The 19,568-nt window shown below is 41.0% G+C and overlaps 1 protein-coding gene across 8 annotated transcripts in view; it reads left to right on the top strand.

Moving 5' to 3' along the window:
* Positions 1 to 19,568, top strand: part of CAMTA1 (calmodulin binding transcription activator 1) — a 1,299,703-nt gene that overhangs the window by 851,539 nt on the left and 428,596 nt on the right. For all 8 annotated transcript variants that reach the window (XM_078145710.1, XM_078145708.1, XM_078145709.1 and 5 more), the window contains one exon: positions 8,790 to 8,861. In XM_078145710.1, the coding sequence (XP_078001836.1) occupies positions 8,790 to 8,861 (72 nt within the window). The remainder of the gene's footprint in view (positions 1 to 8,789; positions 8,862 to 19,568) is intronic.

The following is a 19,568-nucleotide window of genomic DNA, read 5'->3' as shown; positions in this document are numbered from 1 at the left end:
TGGTCTCAGAAGAATTTAAATTATGGGTTACCTGAAAGGTGATAGAGAGAAGTATGCTAGGTATAAATAAATTATATCGTATTACTAAGAATTATGCTCCCAAAGTGCAGCTATGATAGCTATTCATGAAGACAAGTGGGAGAGGAGATGGACCAGAGAGAATGATGGAGAATAGGTAGATATTCCATGGACTCCGCTATTATTCACATGATTTCAAGAGAGCTGGAAGAAGGCTTTTGACATGTTCCTTGGGCCCCCTGTGGAAGATTGGTGGGTGGATGTGAACAAGAATGACATATGATGAGAGGGTATGTGTGAGTTGTAGAAGGAGTGCCCGAAGTAATGATTTATATGGAAATCAGCATACTATGTACTTGCTGCCTCTTTCATATACTGGCTATGCAACCTTGGGCAAGTAACTTAACCTCTCTGTGCTCTAGGAAGCTCTTTAAGACTATAAATTGTACAGAAAATGCTGACCTGCATTAGTAGAAGCCAATTCTTCTTCTGGGACTTCTCTACACCAGTAAAATCACAGATCCAGCCGCTATCCCTATGTGTCCTTATCTTAATAAACAGATTATACCGACCATAATTTAATCCTGTATTAATGACCCAGGGTCATTATAAGCATGAATTATTATATTGGGCTGTAATAGAGTAAAACTTCCCAGAGCTATCAAAGAGGGATGGGCTGTTTGTTCTTATACCAAAGATCCTGGAATGGCTATAGTTTTTTAGATCTTTTGTCCACTTTTTATGGTTTTTCTCAGTTACTTTTAATCCCCCTCCTCTTTTTGCTTCTGTCAGCACTCCTGCTTCTTAGAGGCAAACCCATCCATCTCCTGATTTGCTGTTTCTATGCTGTTGCAGCCTAGGGAACCAAATAACCAGCCCTCCTGAAATTGTGTTGCTTGTTGCCGTTGGTGCTGGAAGAAGGCCAAAAATTACATCACTATGTTGGGTTCAAGGTACAGTGTGTCTGACCAGACCAATATGAGCTTGGAAGGCCATACCACAGGTCAGGCACAAATGGTCCATATGAATTCCATAAAATAGGTGTAGCTAGATTTTGATGGGCTTCCTTCTGAGTCAAGTATGTGACCTCGATCAGGGGTATCTAACTGGGCCACTAATCCAATTAGGATCCCTACAGGCATCCCATTGACTTACTTTTAAAATGTAATGTTATCTCTGTTTTATTATATTTTTATTTTGTTTTGTTATTTGTTGTTTATTTGTTTTGTTTTGTTTTATTATGTTTTATCTTGTTTTATCATTTGTTTTGTTTTATTTTGTTATGTCTTTGTTTTGTTTTATTTGTTTTATTATACTTTCATTTTGTTTTGTTATTTGTTTTATTATATTTTTGTTTTATAAAATATTTACCAATAAACTATGCCCAAAGAGGTATAAAAATGTGCATACTCTTTGACCCAGCAATACCACCTCTAGAGCTGTATCCCAAAGAGATCATAAAAAAGGTAAAAGGATCCACATGTACAAAAAAATATTTATAGCAGCTCTTTCTGTGGTGGCAAAGAATTGGAAATTGAGGGGTTACCTATCAATTGGGGAATGGCAGAACAAGTTGTGGTATATGAATGTAATGGGATACTATAGTGCTATAAGAAATGATGAGCATACAGACTTCAAAAAACCTGGAAAGACTTGTTTGGACTGATGCTGAGTGAAGTGAGCAGAACCGGGAGAACACTATACACAGTAACAGCCACATTGTGTGATGACTAACTTTGATAGACTTAGCCCTTCTCAGCAATGCAAGGATCTAAGACATCTCCAAAAGGATCATGATGGAAAATACCATCCACATCCAGAGAAAGAGCTATGGTGTCTGAATGCAGATCGAAGCATAGTATTTGCTCTTTTTTTTCTTCTGCTTTGTTTTGTTTCTTCTTTCTTGTGGTTCCTCCTATTGGTTCTAATTCTTCCTTACAACATGACTAATATGAAAATATGTTTAAGGCTACAAATGGGAATGTATATGTAGAGCCTATATCAGATTGCATGCCGTCTTGGGAAGGGAGGAAGAGGAGAAAATTTAAAACTCAAAAGCTTAAGGAAGTGAATGTTGAAAACTAAAAATAAATTAATTAAAAATAAATATTCAGCAATAACTTTTTAATTTGGCTTGGGCCTCACTTAGGAGTACTATGTGGCTCAGTGGACCTCGTGTTTGACATCCCCACTTTAGAGCATGTGACATCTGTTTGGCTAAACGTTTAGAAAGAACACGAGATTTTGAGTTAGAGAACCTGGGTTCAAATTCTGACTTTCCTGCTTCCTCTTATAGTACCTTGGATAAATCACTTCCATATCTGACCCTCAATTTCCTCATCTTTAAAGTGAAGTCCTTGGCCCTGATGAGGCATAAGCTGCTTTCTAGCTCCAAATCTATAAACTCATCATATTTTTTACCTTTTTTATGCCCTTTCTGACCCTCAGTTGGGTTGCAGATGGAAATTTACGTGGAAGTGGTCTCTAGATAAATTAGATTTGGGACAGGGGCTTTCTATATTGTTCCTAATCTCATAAGTGGAGCAGCTAGGTGGTACAGTGGATAGAGTGCTGGGCCTGGAGTCAGGAAGACCTGAGTTCAAATGTGCTCTCAGACGCTTACTAGCTGTGTGACCCTGGCAAGTCATTTCACCCAGTTTGCCTCAGTTTCCTCATCTGTAAAAAAGAATGAGCTAGAGAAGGAAATGGTAAACCATTCTAGTATCTTTGCCAAGAAAATCCCAAATGGGTTCACCAAGAGTCAGACACGACTGAAAAACAACTAAACAACAACAATCCTAGCAGAGTGCTGAGCATAGAGGCTCCCAAAAAATATTTGTCTATCATCATCATCGTCACAATAATAATATTTTAATTAATTTAGCTAACAGTTATATAGTGTTTACTATGTGCCAGGCACTGTGTACTTTTCATTATCATCTCCTTTGATCCTCATAACCACCTTAGGAGATAGGTGCTATTATTATTGCAGATAAGGAAACAGAGGCAAACAGAAATGAAGTGATTTTCCCAGGGTCACACAGTTAGTAAGTGTCTGAGGTCAAATTTGAACTCCTGTCCCAAAGCTGGGTATTCTATCCACTGCACCACCTAGTTGTAGGTTTGTATTTTTAGACCCCATTTCCAGAAAGTTGCCTTGGATGGGTGTGTGCCTTCCTGAAAGTGATTTTAAAAACCAGCCACAGCTGTACTTTTCGGGGGAGCCTCTGGAGCTTTGTCCTAGGGCACCCAACTGCACTGGACACTGGCCATGATTAGCAAGAGTAGTAAGGTAAAATAGAAAGTTACCATCTTCCTATGTAGATGGACACAGCTACGTCCCAGCTGACTTCCTCCCTATCCTGGCCTTGTCAGTGCTCCTCCCAAGGGCAGTTTTGGGTGTCCCAGAATCTATTTGCCCCAGGTCCTTAGATTGCTAAGTAAAGCTCTGGAATCAGCCACTTTTGTTTTGTGCTCAGGAGAAAGAAATGGCAAGGAAGAAAGAGGAAAAAGGGATGTAACAAGACAGTTGTGAGGGGGAATCATAGCAAATGTCTTAAAAGGCTTAATAAATAGTAGTAAATGGAGGATGCCAAGTGGGCTCTTCTTTTTTTCTAGAATAACTTGACAAATGTCCATTTTAAACAATTTATGATCCCTTGGATTTTGCTCAATAGGACGCTAGAAATAATGAGATTACCAATGAGAGGATGCAAATTCCAGAGGCAAACAGCTGATTATGGCTGGGCGCCTGCATTGTTCATCCATCTCAGCCCTGCACTTAGAGGAAATGAGCACGCATGAATCTCCTTTGGTAAGAGGGAGTAAGTTATGAGGGCACCCATACGCTATATTGAAAATCCAGGAAGTCAGCAAAGCATATTGCCTTCTTAATAATAAATACATTTCGGGGGCAGGAATTGCAGGGGAATCGTTTAAATTAATTTCAGCTTTGTTTGTTTGGTTTGTACAGAGCCTCAAGTCCCAGCTGATAGCAGTCTGTAAAAGTTCTAACATATTGGAAATCTGATTTTCTTACCGCTGAAATCCCCAAGCCCAAAATGATTTCTCTTTCAACCTCGCTAATCAGACAGGCAGGGTTACAATTGACTCCTCTAACCAAATCACATTTGGACTTTTTGTTTCTTTTGCTGGGGAGTAGGGAGGGCATAAATAATATTTAATCAAACTTCTAAATCTAAAACCAATGGGCAGTTACCTCTGGAGACTTAGGAAAGTCGAGGACAAATGTCATACAATTAAAACCCAGGGAGAGGGGGAAGGGAATACAATCAGAGAAAGTGTGCCTGGGCATCCTGTATTGCCTGGCTAATGTTGGGTTTTTAGGATAGTCTGCTATTAAGAGGTTTGAGCTTGGAGGAAATGCATAAGAGCAGCTGAGGACCTTATCATGTCATTGAGAGGCAGCCCTATCCATAGGCAGGGCTCAAGAAGGGCTGAAAAATTGTCCATCTAATCCCTTTCTAGGGGCCAGCTAGGTGGCACAGTGGATAGAGTGCTAGACCTGGAGTCAAGAATACTCATCTTCCTGAATTCAAATCTGGCTTCAGACATGTACTAACTGTGTGACCCTGGGCAAGTCACTTCACCCTGTTTGCCTCAGTTTCCTTATCTGTAAAATAAGATGGAGAAGGAAATGGCAAACCACTCCAGTGTCATTTCCAAGAAAACTCCAGATGGGATCACAGAGAGTTGGACATGACTGAAAATGACTGAACAACAAAAACAAATAAAACCCCTTCCTGAGCCCCTGCTGATACATGGCTGTGTAATTCATCCTAAGGTTTTTTTTTCTTGAGTATATACCTTCTCTCTCCCAACAAGACTATAAACTCCCTGAGGGCAGGGATTACCTGATCAATGGCTTCTTATTCTAGACAAAGCCCTCATCTTCCCCACCCACCTACAGAATCCAGGAGAATACACAGTAGATGCTCAGTAAGAAGTGTGACTATAAATTAATGATGAAAAAAGTACTTTGGAAGTGGTAAAAACTCCAGACCTGGAGTTCTTATCCTGGGGTCTGTGATTTTTTTGTTGTTGTTTGACTCTTAATATCTAGTTACCTGATGCATTTTAAAACTTTATTTTGAGAAGGGATCATTACACACACACACACACACACACACACACACACACACACACACACAGATTAAAAACCCCTACACTAGATAAAGGTGAGATAGTATTGAAAGGGGCAGTATCAGATCTATGAGGTCATCAAGGTGAGGGGCTTCCAGGGCAGAAGCTCTCTCTTCACTGGTACAGATTAGTAACCTGTCTGTGATGATTTATAATCTTAGGTAATTCTCTAGGGCACTGAGAGATTAGGAAGGCAGTGTGGCATATTAGAAATCAGTCAATTTTAAAGTGCCTACTATGTGCCAGGCATTGTGTCTGAAGTCAGAGGAACTGGGTTCGAGTATGCTTTTCATTCACTAAATGTTGACCTTGGGACAAGTCACAACTTCCCCAAACTTTAGTTTCCTTCACTGCAAAATGAAGCATTTGGCTTCCAAAGTTCCTTCTCACCAGGGGTGTGCAGGAGCCAGCTCCTACCAGCTTGTGCAAGCTAGTTGTTAAATTTTCAGTGTGAGTATTCACACTTAAGAAATTATTAAATATTACAAATCAGGGTTGGATTTATTGTTGTGCTGATTGTCTAGCCTTTAAAAAGTGATAGGAAAACTATTCATAGGACAGATTAAAATGTATGTTGTGCATATATCCTACCCCACCCCCACCCTACCCTGCCCCTGAACTGCTTGTTAAGCATTTACCAGCACACTTTGGCTTCTAGCTCTAAATCTCTGATCCCATGACTTACTTAGGGTCACACAGCCAGGATCTATCAGAGGCAGGACTTAATAGAACTAGTAGCAATAGTAAGGAAACTAACTTGTCAATCAACAGACCAAAACTTATTATCTAGGCTGTCTTTCAAGGCAGACCCCTGGAAAAGCAACACCTTTTCTCTTGGCTGAATTGATAGACTCAAATTCAACATGCAGTCATTAAGTGCCTATGCTGAACTAGACACGGGGAATACAAAGACAAAAATGTAGTGGCAAGGGGTACGGGTGATCCCTGCCCTAAAGAAGGTTACATTCTACTGGGGGAAAGAAGGATGTGCCATTTATCAGAAAAAGTATAATACAAGGTAGCATTGTCACAGGGTGAAGTTGACGTTCAGACAAGGTGAGGTTGGGGTAGGGACTGGACCTTAATTTCATAGGTATGGGGAACCCACTCCTGGATGAGGAAACTCCTTCTACCCATCCTGATAGTCAGCCTAGGGAACCTAGAATGCTAAGGGGCCTTAGCAGTATGTGTCAGAGATGAGAATTAGGGTTGGGTCTTCCTGACTCTGAGAGCTACTTTCTGTCCATCACACATGGGGCAGCACTTTGAAGTGGAGAGAACATAGACTCAAGATCCCATCTCTGACACCATTTGTGTGGCATTAGTCCAGTCTCTTAATTTTTGGAGGCCTCACCTGTAAAGTGAGGAGAAGTGCACTAGATGACCCTAACTTCCTTCCAGCTCTATCTCCTGTGATGTTGTGGGTATCAGAGAAGTTGCCTGTTCTTGTCAAGGAAAATTTGAGAAGAGAGAGGACACATTTAGTTAGAGACCTCAAGGAAGATTTCCTGAAGGCAGCAGTGCCTGGGCTGAGCCTTGGAATCTAAAAGGCAAAGATGAAGAGGGAGCTCATTCTAGGTATGGTAGCATAATGACCTGTTCAAAGGCAAGGAAGTAGGAATTGACTTCAGAGCTAGAAAAACAGGCTTTTGACTTAAGGGGAAAGATAAACTTTGGGATCACATCTCGTTAATGCTTCTCAGCTGACAGGCTGCTTCAGGAAGTAGCGAATCCGTGCCCACACACACCTCATGAGGTGCCTTCCAATTCTGAGATCCTCAGACACATCCCAGAAGGTCTTCTTGTGTCCTTAGCTAAAACTTGGCCTAAAACTCCTGCCCACCACTATCAGTGAGGTACAAAGCAAATGCTATCCCAGTTTTGATAGTTGGGCATTTTTGGGGGGGTAAGCCCTTCCTCCAGAGTTCCCCCGTGCCAACAGAAAGTAGCCTGAGCCTTGAAGAGATGGAAGGATCCTCAAAGACATCAGTGAGGGGGAGTGTATTCAAACCAACGAGGTTGACTAGTCTTCAAATGCCCAGTGATGGGAAATGCTTTCAGAGAGAGTGTTTAACCCACGGGAGAGAAGTAGGCTTATGACTGAGTGAGAAAAGCATTCATATTTTTGTGTCTTTGTTATTCGCCATATAGATTCCTGGCAAATGACAGAGTAGTGGGCACCCACTCACTTGAGGTCTTCTGGAGGAAAGGGATTGTTTCTGCTTTCTCTTCATCATTTCCCTAGTACCAAGCCCAGGAGTTGACACATAGTAGGTGCTTAATAAATACCCATTTAATGGAATGAGATGGAATAGAATGGAACTGGGGGAGGGGTAAGGCATTCACTCTTACCCTGCCATGTCAATATGCATCTATTAAGCACCTACTATGTGCCAGGCACAGTGCTGGATATGCAAAGAAAGGTAAAAGACAATCCCTGCTTTCAAGGAGCTCACAGTCTAATAGACTGCTAGAGGCTGCCCATTATACATTCTAACTCTCTCCCTGTCTTGTAATTTACAAAGAATTCATAGCTTTAGGAAGGGACTTTAGTGGACATCTAGTCCAATACCTTTGTTTTCAGATGGGAAAACTGAGGCCCAGAGAGGTATAGTATGTTGCCTGAGGTCATACAGCTAGTGTGTGGCTGAGATAGGATTAAAACTCAGTCTCTCTGACTCCAAATCCAGTGCTCTCTCAAATATATAAATAACTAAAAACTGCCAACCAAAACACAATCAGATAAACATGTAAAATGGGGGGAGGAAATGTTCCCCAATTCTTGCTTCCCCATCCCTCAGCCTTTAACAAGGCAGGACAATAAGAATGAGTCTTATCATCAGTTAGAAGAAACTGAGGTAGCCTCATAGTCCAAAGACACTCGAATGAGAAATTCTTCTACAAGTACTAGGCAAGCAGATAAGGGTTTACCCCAGCCTAAGCTTGAAGGCCTCCAATGAGTAGGAATGCACTAAATGTAACCGACAATATCAAGGCAAATATGGTGATTTTATTCTCTGTCCTCATCCAGGTAATCTGAAATTCCACCCTGTTTTGCTGTTTTTCTTCCTCTTTCCTTTCTTTTCTTCTTCTTCTAAAATATACATATATATCTATATGTATATGAGTGTGTATTTCTATTCAATGTGTATGTATTTCCAGTTGTGTTTTCACTCCACATTGCCTCATATATGTCTTTCTGTATTTTTTGTGTGTTTCATATTTCTTGTTTTTTACAACCCCATAAGATTCCATTACATTAATATAGCACAATTTATTGAGCCAGCCAATTGTTCAATGTACAGTTTGTTTCCAATTTCTTGCTTTTGGAAATCAAGCAGTTATGAACATTTTGTACAGATACGTCTTTTTTTTTTTTAATTATGTCTTGGGGATAGAGTAAAAGCTCTGGAATCTTTGGGTTGAAAAGTATGATCAGTTTTGTCTTTCTTACTGCATATTTCTCTCCAAAATGTTTGTACCAGCCTGAAGTTCCACCAACAATGTATTAGTGTGCCTCTTTCACCACCCTGTCTTGTGAATTCCTTCATTTGTTCAATTCTCCCTTTATCTGACTGAATTCTCTTTTTTTTTCCTTTCTCCCCTAGTGCTTGTACGGCTGTTATGTCCATTCCTCCATCATCCCCACCTTCCACCGGAGGTGCTACTGGCTCCTTCAGGTAGGTGGCTGGGTTTCTCCTTCTGTCTTTGGGGCTTGGAAGGTGCCTGGCTTCAGGAAGCCTGTAGAGATAAAATGGATGGGCAACTTTGTGGAAGGGTATCAGATGAGGATGCTTTGATTGGCTTTGCAAGGCTGGAGTGTGGTTTGGTTGGTTTTCTCTAGGTGACATTAGCAGGATTGAGGTCAGCTCAACTTTGTTGCTGCTTCCCAAATGAATATTCCTGGAAGAGAATGAGGCTTTTCAAACATTCCCCCACAATGCATTTGGTGCTTTACCTATATCCACTATGAAAAAAAGGACACCACATGTCCCATGTATTTGAAATTCCACAGCAGATGGAGAAATCCTGGTTTTCTGAAGCCCCTTTGAACCTCATTCTCCATCTGGGAACAATTCCAACAAGGATCTACTACTAGATGGTCACTTGAGCAAAGCAGTTTCTTTGGTTTTAAAGTCTTGGCTTCATCTTCTCTATTGTGTTACTTATAGAATCTTCTTGATTTGAGTGCTTCAGTTGGAATTGGGATGAAGGGCTTGGCCTAATGTGCCTGTACATACCCAAGATTGTTGAGGATAGACGACTAGGTTCTGGGTGTGTCTATGTATATCCTACATTGTTGGTGATAGAGGGTTGGCCACTAAGAGACTCTAAGTATCTTCCTCTGGGATGTCTCAATAGGGTCTGGATGTGTCTGCATATCTAATAATGTTTGAAATTGGTTGTGGGGTGGGTAGGATTTGGCTCTGGGTATGTCTATACATATTTCAAAAAGTTTGGAATGAAGAACTTTCCTGGGGACATGTGTGTACAGTTTATAGATTGTTTGGGATGGAGAGAGAATTTGGGAGAATCTCTACTGTCCTACTTTGAGATAAAAAGATTGAGCCTGAGAGTATCTGTATGTAGCCAAGATTGTTTGAGATGGGAAGTGGTGCCCTGGGCATCTGTACATGTCCTAGATTGCTTGTGAAGGGTGTTTGGGCTCTGGGCATGTGTCCATATTCCAGCATGTTTGAGATGGAGGGCTGAATCTTGGGAGTGCATATGCATATTCTTGTTTGTGTAATGAAAGGATGGGATGGTGCTTGGTTGTGCCTATAAATATCCAGTACTGTTTGGAATAGAGAGCAGGACCTTCAGTATGACTGTATGCATCCTAGGTTTGGGATAGAGTCCCCAAATGCAGCATCTTGATCTCTTCTTGTCAGCTGGCAGAATTCCTTCTATTTCCGTGTTCAATGAAACATTGACAGAGATGACTGTATGTGTGCCAGACAACCGAGATAATCTATGTATGCCCTCAGGTTTCTGTCACTTGTGTTGGTTTCCCTATAAAAGACCATCCTTGGGTTTGTTGTTGCCTTTTGAGACACTGACCCTTCACTTCATACTCTCGACCTTCCCCTCTCTACCTCCGTGTCTTTATTTAGACCTCCCTATGCATGAACTGCTGGCCTCTTTTTGTCTTGACTTAAGGTATGAGCTATATTTTGGGGGGGTCACTTTCAGTTCATGTTACCTCCTTCCCAAGGCCTTTGCTGATCTCCCCAACTGTGAAAGCCTTCCTCACTCAATTACCTCATATTTACTTTGTATATATAGTTTGTATTTACTTATTAATTATTCATAATAGTTAGCATTAATATAGTACCTTAAGTTTTATAAAATGCTTACATATGTCATCTCATTTGATCCTTATGACAACCCGGTGAAATAGGGGCTATCATTATCCTCATTGTTTCAGAATACAATGTACTTCTTCTATAGGAGCATAAATTTAGAGCTGGTAGAGACCTTAGAGGCTATCGTCCTATCATTTTATAGATAAGGAAACTTAGCATAGAGTACTTAAATGACTTACTCAGTGTTACCTATAGCTACTAAGTGTCTGAGGCAATATTTGAACTCATCTTCCTGACTCTAAGGTCAGTGGTCTGTTCACTAAGCCATATATATATATGTATTTCCACCCACCCACTAATCCCCATAGATTGAAAACTCATCAAGGGAAAGGGCCAATTTTTTTTTTAGTTTTGTATCTCCAATGCCTGGAACTGTTCCTGGCACATAGTAGGTGATGAATAAATGGTTAATTGCCTAATTGATTCACATTTGCCCTGAACTACCTCACCAGAGATATGGTCCCTGCCCCTTAGAAAATTCTATTGAACTAGAATTTCAAGGGAGGAGTGTGAGAGGACCTGGACAGATGGAAAGACAGAGCAAATCAATGCTATCTTGGCATTCAGAGATCAAACAGGAGAAATGAATTACAACAGAATAGCTCCAGGGAAGTTGTCTTGGAATAACTCCCCACAAACCAGAACCATTCTAGTGTGAAATCCAAGGCTTAGTCCAGCTTAGGGAGATGTATGTGGTGGGAGGGGGGAAGGTGGGGAGCAGATTTCAGAGCTGAGCTATTTCCAGAATTCCCAGGGATAGAACTCAGTCCCTGATGCTTAGATATAGCCATCACACAGTTTCCACACTCTGTTGCCTCCACCAACCCCCATAAAGCCTCCATCCTCCCTGGTGCTTTCAATTCCCCCAGAGTTCCTGAACATAATTGTCAGTGGTTCAGCAAGTTCATTAGCTAATAATGTGTATAACTGTCCAAAAACAGGCTGATTCATGGGTAGGTGTCATTTCCTTAACACCCAGGGTAACCCCTATCCTCAGTTACCCATAATCCTTCTCCCTTTGAAGTTGGAATATTATTTATTCCTTGATTCTTTAATTACTCATCTGATTTCCAACTGAAAGGTGCTCTATGTGTGTGTATGTGTGTATTCATAAGACAATATGGGTCTCTGGCTTGTCCAGGAAGGGCTTATTTTTGTTGTTGTTGTTGTTTTCTGATGCCGCAAATGGAGGGTTTGTATCTCCATCAAGATCCGGTGTTCACAATTCCACGTTTCTGCCAACCTCAGGACCATATTGGTATTGAAGAGGTGTTTTGCACTCTATTAGGGGAAATATGACATGTATATATAGAAGTATACCTAAAATAAATGAAAAATAGTACAAAGCAATTTCAAGTATATGTTAACAAGGGTAATCAGGCAAGATGATATGCTCCCATATGCCTTTCCAGGCTTAGTAACTCCCTTTCACACTTTTCTATTGCATTGAAATTGGCCTATTCCCTGTACACATTTGTTTCCTTACTCAATTCCCTTCTATAGATTGTCCCTTATGTTTCTTCCTCCTCATCTCTGCCTCAGCAAATCCCTAGCATCTCTCAAAGTACAACACAGGTTTTACTACCTGCATGAGACATTTTCAGATCCTCTTCCTCCACCAACCACTCAGTTATTAGTATTCCCTCTTGAAATCACTTTGAATTACTATCTATCATACGCACATACACACACACATACATGTAAATCAAAGTGATTTCAATTGGAGGGGTATGACATGCAAGCAGATAAGTAAATGAAAAGTATGCACACACACATACTTTTCATTTACTTATCTGCTTGGATGTCATACTCTTCCAGTAGATTGCATGTCCTATCCCTATCCCCCCCGCCCGGGGGGGGGATGTGCTAGATTTTACAGTCAGAGGACCTCATTGCAGATCTTAATTCTGTCATCCATTACCTAAATGGCCTTGGGCAAATCATGTGATTTCTCTAGGCCATATACGTAATTGACAGGTTTGGAATTGATAACCTCTTGGACCCCTTCCAGCTCAAAATGTATGATCCAATGATGCTATGACTATCATGTCTTGGTCTTGGTCCCTCCAGCCCCTAGCATTGTGACTTGTACATAAAAGACAAAGACTAGACCTTTGATTTTGTTGGAATAGAGAACTCCCTGGGAAGGAAGGTCCCCCTACCAATGCAAGTTGGCATCTTCTCTATAATGTAAAATTAAAGAGCTGCCTAGAGCACTGATAAGGGAAATGACTTCCCCAGAGTTATATAGCTAGCACATATCAGTCAGAACTTGAACCTAGGTCTTCTTGGCATGTTGATTGACTTTTAGCTACTATATCATGATGACTTTCACCTTGTACATAGTAGGTGCCTGTTGAATTGAATTGAATTTCAGAGGGCCATAAGATCCTGGCTTTAGAGCTGGAAGGGACATCAGAGATCATCAGCTCATTAGATAATAGGTTCATAGATCTAGAGTCAGAGGGGACTGTATAGGTCACGTAGGCCAATCCACTCACTTTACAGATTGAATTCAATGGAATGTGGTATTGTAGAAAGAATGATAGACTTCCGACCAGACTTGGGCTCGATTTTAGTTCAGCTAAAATGAGAAGATTGGACTAGATTCCTCCTTAAGTTTCCTTCTAGCTGGAAATCTCAGGTCCTTTATCTCTTCCTGGTTCCCCTCATTACCCACGGGTCTATTATCTCCAACTTTTCCCCTCACTTTCTTGAATCTAAATTTGACTTTTCTTTTTTTGTCTGATTCCCATTTCCTTCTATACCTAACTCAGAGACACTCCAGATTCCTTGTTGGCATTTCCTCCTCTTCCCATTACCCCCAAATTTCCTTCCCCCCTCATGTTTTAGCATCTTTCAATCCCCTCCCCAAATCCCCAGCTTCTAGTGGCCTGCATGTTATTACAGTCAAATTATGCTTCCTTCTTCCTGCTGCTCACATCCTCGTGGCTTTTAATGGCTCTCCTCACTTCACTGGCTTCCTTGGGTTTCTAATTCCATCAGCCTTGCTTTCCTGAAGTAGGTTTGCATCATTGTGGCATCCAAGCTGTCCCTAATGAATACCTCTAACTCTTTCATCGTTTGAGCCCACCTCACTCTGACTCCCCCTTTTTTTCTTGATTATCAAACATGTATTTTTTCTCCTTGCATCCTCTTCTCCACACATATACAGAAAAAGAAAAAAAATCTTATAGCAAATATGCATAATCAAACAAAACAGATTAGCATAATAGCCATCCCCAAAATTGTGTGTCTCATTCTGCATCACCTCTCTGTCAGGAGGTGGGTAGAATTGGTCCTCTGGAATTATGGTTGGTCATTATACTGATCAGAGTTTCTAAGTCATCCAGATTTGTTTTCCTTCACAATATTGTTGTCACTGTATAAATTATTCTCTTGGTACTGCTCACTTCACTCTGCATCAGTTCATGTAAAGTCTTCCCAGGTTCCTCTGAAACCATCTCCTTCAACATTTCTTAGCCCGATAGTATTTTATTACATTCATAACATTTCCCTATATTTATAATTTGTTCACTCATTTCAATCAGTCAATAAACATGTCTACTATGAGCCAGGTATTGTGCTAAGTGCTGGGGATACAAGAAAGGCAAAAGACAGTCCTGCCCTTAAGAAGCTCACAATCTAATGATTTGTGGGCACCTTCCTTAGTTTTCAGTTCTTTGCTACCACAAAAAGAGCTGCTATAAGTATAACTATAGATATAGATATAGATATAGATATAGATATAGATGTAGATGTAGATGTAGATGTAGATGTAGATGTAGATGTAGATGTAGATATAGATATAGATATAGATATAGATATAGATATAGATATAGATATAGATATAGATATAGATATAGATATATATGCATATATCTGTATATGGGTCCCTTTTCCTCTTCCCTTGGTCTCTTTGGGGTATAGGCTATCATTATTGTCTTCATCATCATCATCATCGTTGTTGTTAGCTTAAGAATGGTATGGCTAGGTCAAAGGGTATGCACAGATTAGTAACTCTGGGGGCATTATTCCAAAGTGCTTTCCAGGATGTGTCTTTTCCCTTCTGGTTGAATTTCTCAGCCTGGGCAAGGAGGAGAAGCAGGATGCCCCTTCTGCTGCCATTTGGATGCTCCAATTCCTCCTGCTTCAGTGATTCATAGTTCTTTGGATTTGTTCCCTACCAGCTGTCTTGGAAGGAAAAATTCCCCCAAAGGCCAACGTCACAGGATACAACTTCTTGTTAATTAGCATGAGGTCCCTTCATTTCTCCCTAACCAGTTGTGGTAGGGGAAGGTTGTAGTTTCCCCACTCCCACCCCCCAACCCTAACCCAACACATGTACATACACTTTTTCGAAGCATCACTCTTCTTGACATGAACCAGCCCACCCACTACCAGCATCTGTGGATCAGGAGATGAGGGAACCAACAAGAATTGGCCCATGTACTTCCTGTGTAGTGCAGAACATGAGAGGCAGTAATCAATCAATCAACAAGCATTTATGAAGTACTTACTATGTACCAAGCCTGCGGATACAAGACAAAGGGGGAAAGGCTGGGACCTCAAGGAACTTACATTCTAATAGAGGAAATAATATATACTTGTGTAGTTATAGACAAGATATATACAGAGCAGACACAAGGCAACTCTAGAGGAGAAGATACTGATTAAGATAACTCCTAGAGACGTCCTGCAGAAGATGGCATTTGAGCTGATTCTCAAAGGAAGCCAGAAATTCCAAAAGAGGCACCAGTGAGGAGAGAGAGCATTCCAGACATGGGGGACAGTATCCTCTGTGAGAAATAGCAAGTAAGCCAGTCTAGCTGGACCACAGAGTATGTGGAAGGGAGCAAAATGTAAGAATACTGGAATAATAGGAAGGGAACAGATTGCAGTGCTTTATATGCCAAACGAATGATTTTATATTTGTTCCTAGAGGCAATAGGGAGCCATTGGAATTTATTGAACAGGGCAGTGACATAGTTAAATCTGTGCTTTAGGAAAAATCACTGGCAGCTGTGTAGAGAGGATGGATTGGAGTGGGGAGAGACTTGAGGCAAGGAGACTGGTTAGGGGGCTATTGAAATATTTGCAGAATATGGTGATTCAAAGAAGAGGTGATGAAGACTTGGGCTAGGGTGTTGGTGTGTGAGTATAGAAGGTGGGAAGCATATGAGAGATGTTGTGGAGATATAAATGATGAGATTTGGCAATTAATTGGTGAGTGAGAGTGAGGAGGTGAATGTGATATCAAGGTTGTGAATCTGGGTGACAGGGGGGATGGTGCTGTCCTCCACAGTAATTGGGACTTTTAGAAAAGGGGTAGATTTGGGTTGAAAGATAATTTAGTTTTGGAAAAGAAAGGAAGGTGAGAAAGAAAAAAGGTTGGAAGACAGAAAAGAAGGAAGGAAGGAAGGAAGGAAGGAAGGAAGGAAGGAAGGAAGGAAGGAAGGAAGGAAGGAAGGAAGGAAGGGCTTACTATGTGCCAAGCACAGTGCTAAGTGCCAAGATAAAAGTGAAATCAAGGAATTCCATGCTTTTAGTCTCACACTAACTGGGGGAGGCAATACTTAAAAAAAAAGTTCAGTTGCAGGGTAGATGGAAAAACCTAGAAGTTTTTCTCAAGGTCCAGGGCTGGATAAACGGCAAGATTCAGGGATCCAGGGCTGATCATAACACCTAGTGGACCTTTTGAGTTTGACATACTTAGGAGACATCTGATTTGAAATGTCCATTAGGGCAACTTGTGATTTAGGTCAGGAGCTCAAAAGAGAAACTAGTGCAGGATTAATAGATCTGGGAATCACCTGCATCAAGATAATAGTTGAATTCATGAGAAGTGATGAAGTTCCTCAAGAGAGATAGTATAGAGGAAAAGTATAAGAGGGCCCAAGACAGATCCTTGGGGTATATGCACAAATAGGATAAAGTTCCAGCAAAGAATACTGAGAAGGAGTGGTCAGATAAGTCGGAGGAGAACTATCCACTGTCTTTCTGCAGAAGAAAACAGTGTCATGAAAACCTAGGGAAAAGAAAGCATCTAGGATGAAAGGATCAAATGCTGCTATTTGTTAGTAGGTTAATTACTGCCCATAAGTGATGATCACATGATCTGGGTCATTTTTAGGATACTAAATAGCTAGGAGATGATGGCCATGATGGAAATTGGCAGGCATTTGTCTCTGACACCTTAGATTATAAAAAGGCTGCCTAGTAAATGAGAATTCATTTTGGGGGGAAGTGAAAAAAAAATGGCCTGGTAACCTCAATGATGTCTGAGGCATGATACACCTCTCACGTTCAAACTAGTTTTCTTAAAAATCCCCAGAGGGCTTCAGGGGAATAATTGATTGGCACAAAGATACATGAGCCAGAAATTCAGCCGTTATTCTTGGGCCATTCAACTCAATTAAATTCAGTTCATTGCAACAGGTGACAGTATGGGGCCATGCAAAGAGTGTCAGTGTAAGAGCCAGATGACTTGTGTGCAAATCTGCCCTCTATAACTTACTACCTGTGTGACCTTGGACCACCACCACCACCACCATGACTACTACTACTGCTACTATCAATCAACTACTATTATCAATCAACTAACATTTTTATGGTACTTACTATATGCCTGTGCTAAACACTTTAAAATCGTTATCTCATTTCATCCCCACAACAACCCTGGGAGATGAGTGTTAAGTCATCTTGGAGTCTCACGCTCCTTATATGTACAAAGTTGAGGGATCTGCACTAAATAGATGGTCCTTAGGACTCCCCCCAGCTCTAAATCAATGGTCCAGTCACCATTGTGTAGGATTCAATTCTTCTGAAGGAGGCTTTCTTCAGCACTTACTGTTTGTGCCAGGCACTGTCCAAGATACTGAGCGTACAAAGAAAACAAAATGTAAGCTTAGGGAGCTTACGTTCTATTAAATCAGAAAATGTTTATTAAGCAGTAGAATATAAATCAATCAATGGCAGAAATGTTTCATTTTAGTCCCTGTGTCCCTAGAATCTAAAATAATGCCTGGAAAATAGTAGGCACTTAATAAATGCTTGTTGGTTGACTAATTGGTTGACTGAGCAAGATGACCTCTAAGGAACCAAGTGATTTGCAGGAGAGCCAAAGATTCTGGTCGCTTTCACCTTCGGGGACCCAGGCCAAGGAGTGATACTTAGGCATTACAGCATCTAGGGCACAGCCTATCAGAATCCTGAGATAAAAGACAGCTTAACTGTTACTTGGAGGGGACATCAGATGTCATAGTCCAACCCACCTTGTTTTAGAGAAGGAGAAACATGGGACCTGCTGGAAAGAGCACTAGATTTGGTGTCAAGACAGCTCATATTCCTGTCTTTGCTGTACTACCTCTGAGGCCTTGAGCAAAGCACTCCACCCTTCCTGAGCCTCAGTTTTCTCATCTTTAAAATGGGGGAGGGTTAGATGAACTAGCTCTAATACTTTGTGAACATTGGGAAACCACAGGGATAAAGGTTCTGGATGGAAAATGAGGCTGAGTTTATTTGATACATAAAGTTTCAAAGTCATCTTGTTCTCAGTGGAGGGCACTGCTGTGCTCTCTCCTTGTTGCTGATAAATATTTTATTAGGATATGCACATAGAAGAGAATTGGGAACCAAAAAATTTCCCTAGAACAGAGGGAGTGGGAGCTGGTGTGGCCAGAGGGCAACAGTCATTCCTTTGCACCTGTAAATGCTACCAAGTGCTACATAGGAACCTTATAGTGGAGCATTTAGAGCTGGAAAGGCTGACTGGATCCTAGGATGTGAGACCAAGAGTGACCTCAGAGACCCATGACTTCAACTCCTTCATTTTACAAATGAGGAAACTGAGGATGAAAAAGGGAAATGACTTGCCCAAGCTCAGACAAATGCCAGGGCTGGGATTTAAGCACAGGTCTTCTGACTCCAAAACAAATGATCTTTCTACTTGACTCCTTGGGTCTATCATGAGACTATACAGGTGGCATATTGGTTAGAGTGATGGATTTGGAGTCAGGAAGATCCTGCCTCTGACACTTTCTAGTTGTGTGGCCATGAGAAAGTCATCTTATTTCTCTGAGCCTGATTCTACATTTTTTAATGGGAGGAAATGAAGCTTGGATTCCCTACCTCTCAAGGCTGTTGTAGGCTTGGCTGAGACAATGGGTATAAAGGAAACAACTTTAAAGTGCTGTGTAAATGTCAGGACTTGACAAGTGCTGCATTTAGGATTTTCATTATGATTAGAACCCTCCTGACCAAGTCCCATAAGGCAGAACATTGCCTAAGTGTGTTTGTAGCTCCCTCAAAAGACCAAGAATCAGGAGAGGTATGTGAGACATCACTACATTTTCTGCTTTCCCAGTGAGGATAGACATATCACCTGCCCACCTGACTTCACCATGGAGACAGATCCCCTTCCTTACATGAGTCCTACAAAATCGTCAGACCCCACCTATAGTATTGAGTTTAATTCTGGACTCCATATTTTTAGAAGGATATTGACAAACTAGACCCCATCGCAGAATAGTATTCAGGCTAGCAAGGGAATAAATACAGTGTTGACAAAGTCACTAGATCATAGCTTTACTGTTACTTAGAAGGGACCTCAGATGTCATAGTCCAACCCACCCTTGGTTTTAGAGAAGGAGAGACATGGGACATGAAGTACCTTGCTGAAAGTCACATATGGGATCAGGAACTGAAAAGGACCTGTGAAGCATTCTAGTCCAGTTCCATAGAATTACAATAATAATTATTGTTAATGGTAATACCACAGTGTTTTAAGATTTGCCAAACACTTAATGTAGATATTAAAACTCTTTTGATCCTCACAACAACCATAGAAGGTATGTGCTACTAATATTCCATTTTATATATGAGGAAACTAAGTTTAAGAGAGGTTAAATTGCTTGCTAGGGATGAGAGAGCCAGTGTGTCTAAGGCAAGATTCAAACTGAGGTTTACCTGATTCCAAGTTCTGGACTCTATGTCTCTATCCACTAAGTCACCTAGCTGCCT

This window comes from Phascolarctos cinereus, unplaced genomic scaffold, assembly GCF_003287225.1.
Source record: "Phascolarctos cinereus isolate Bilbo 61053 unplaced genomic scaffold, phaCin_HiC Scaffold_726;HRSCAF=1367, whole genome shotgun sequence".
NCBI classification, from domain to species: Eukaryota; Metazoa; Chordata; class Mammalia; order Diprotodontia; family Phascolarctidae; genus Phascolarctos; species Phascolarctos cinereus.
Note: the sequence above shows the minus strand (reverse complement) of the source record. Positions and strands in the feature narration are given on the sequence as shown.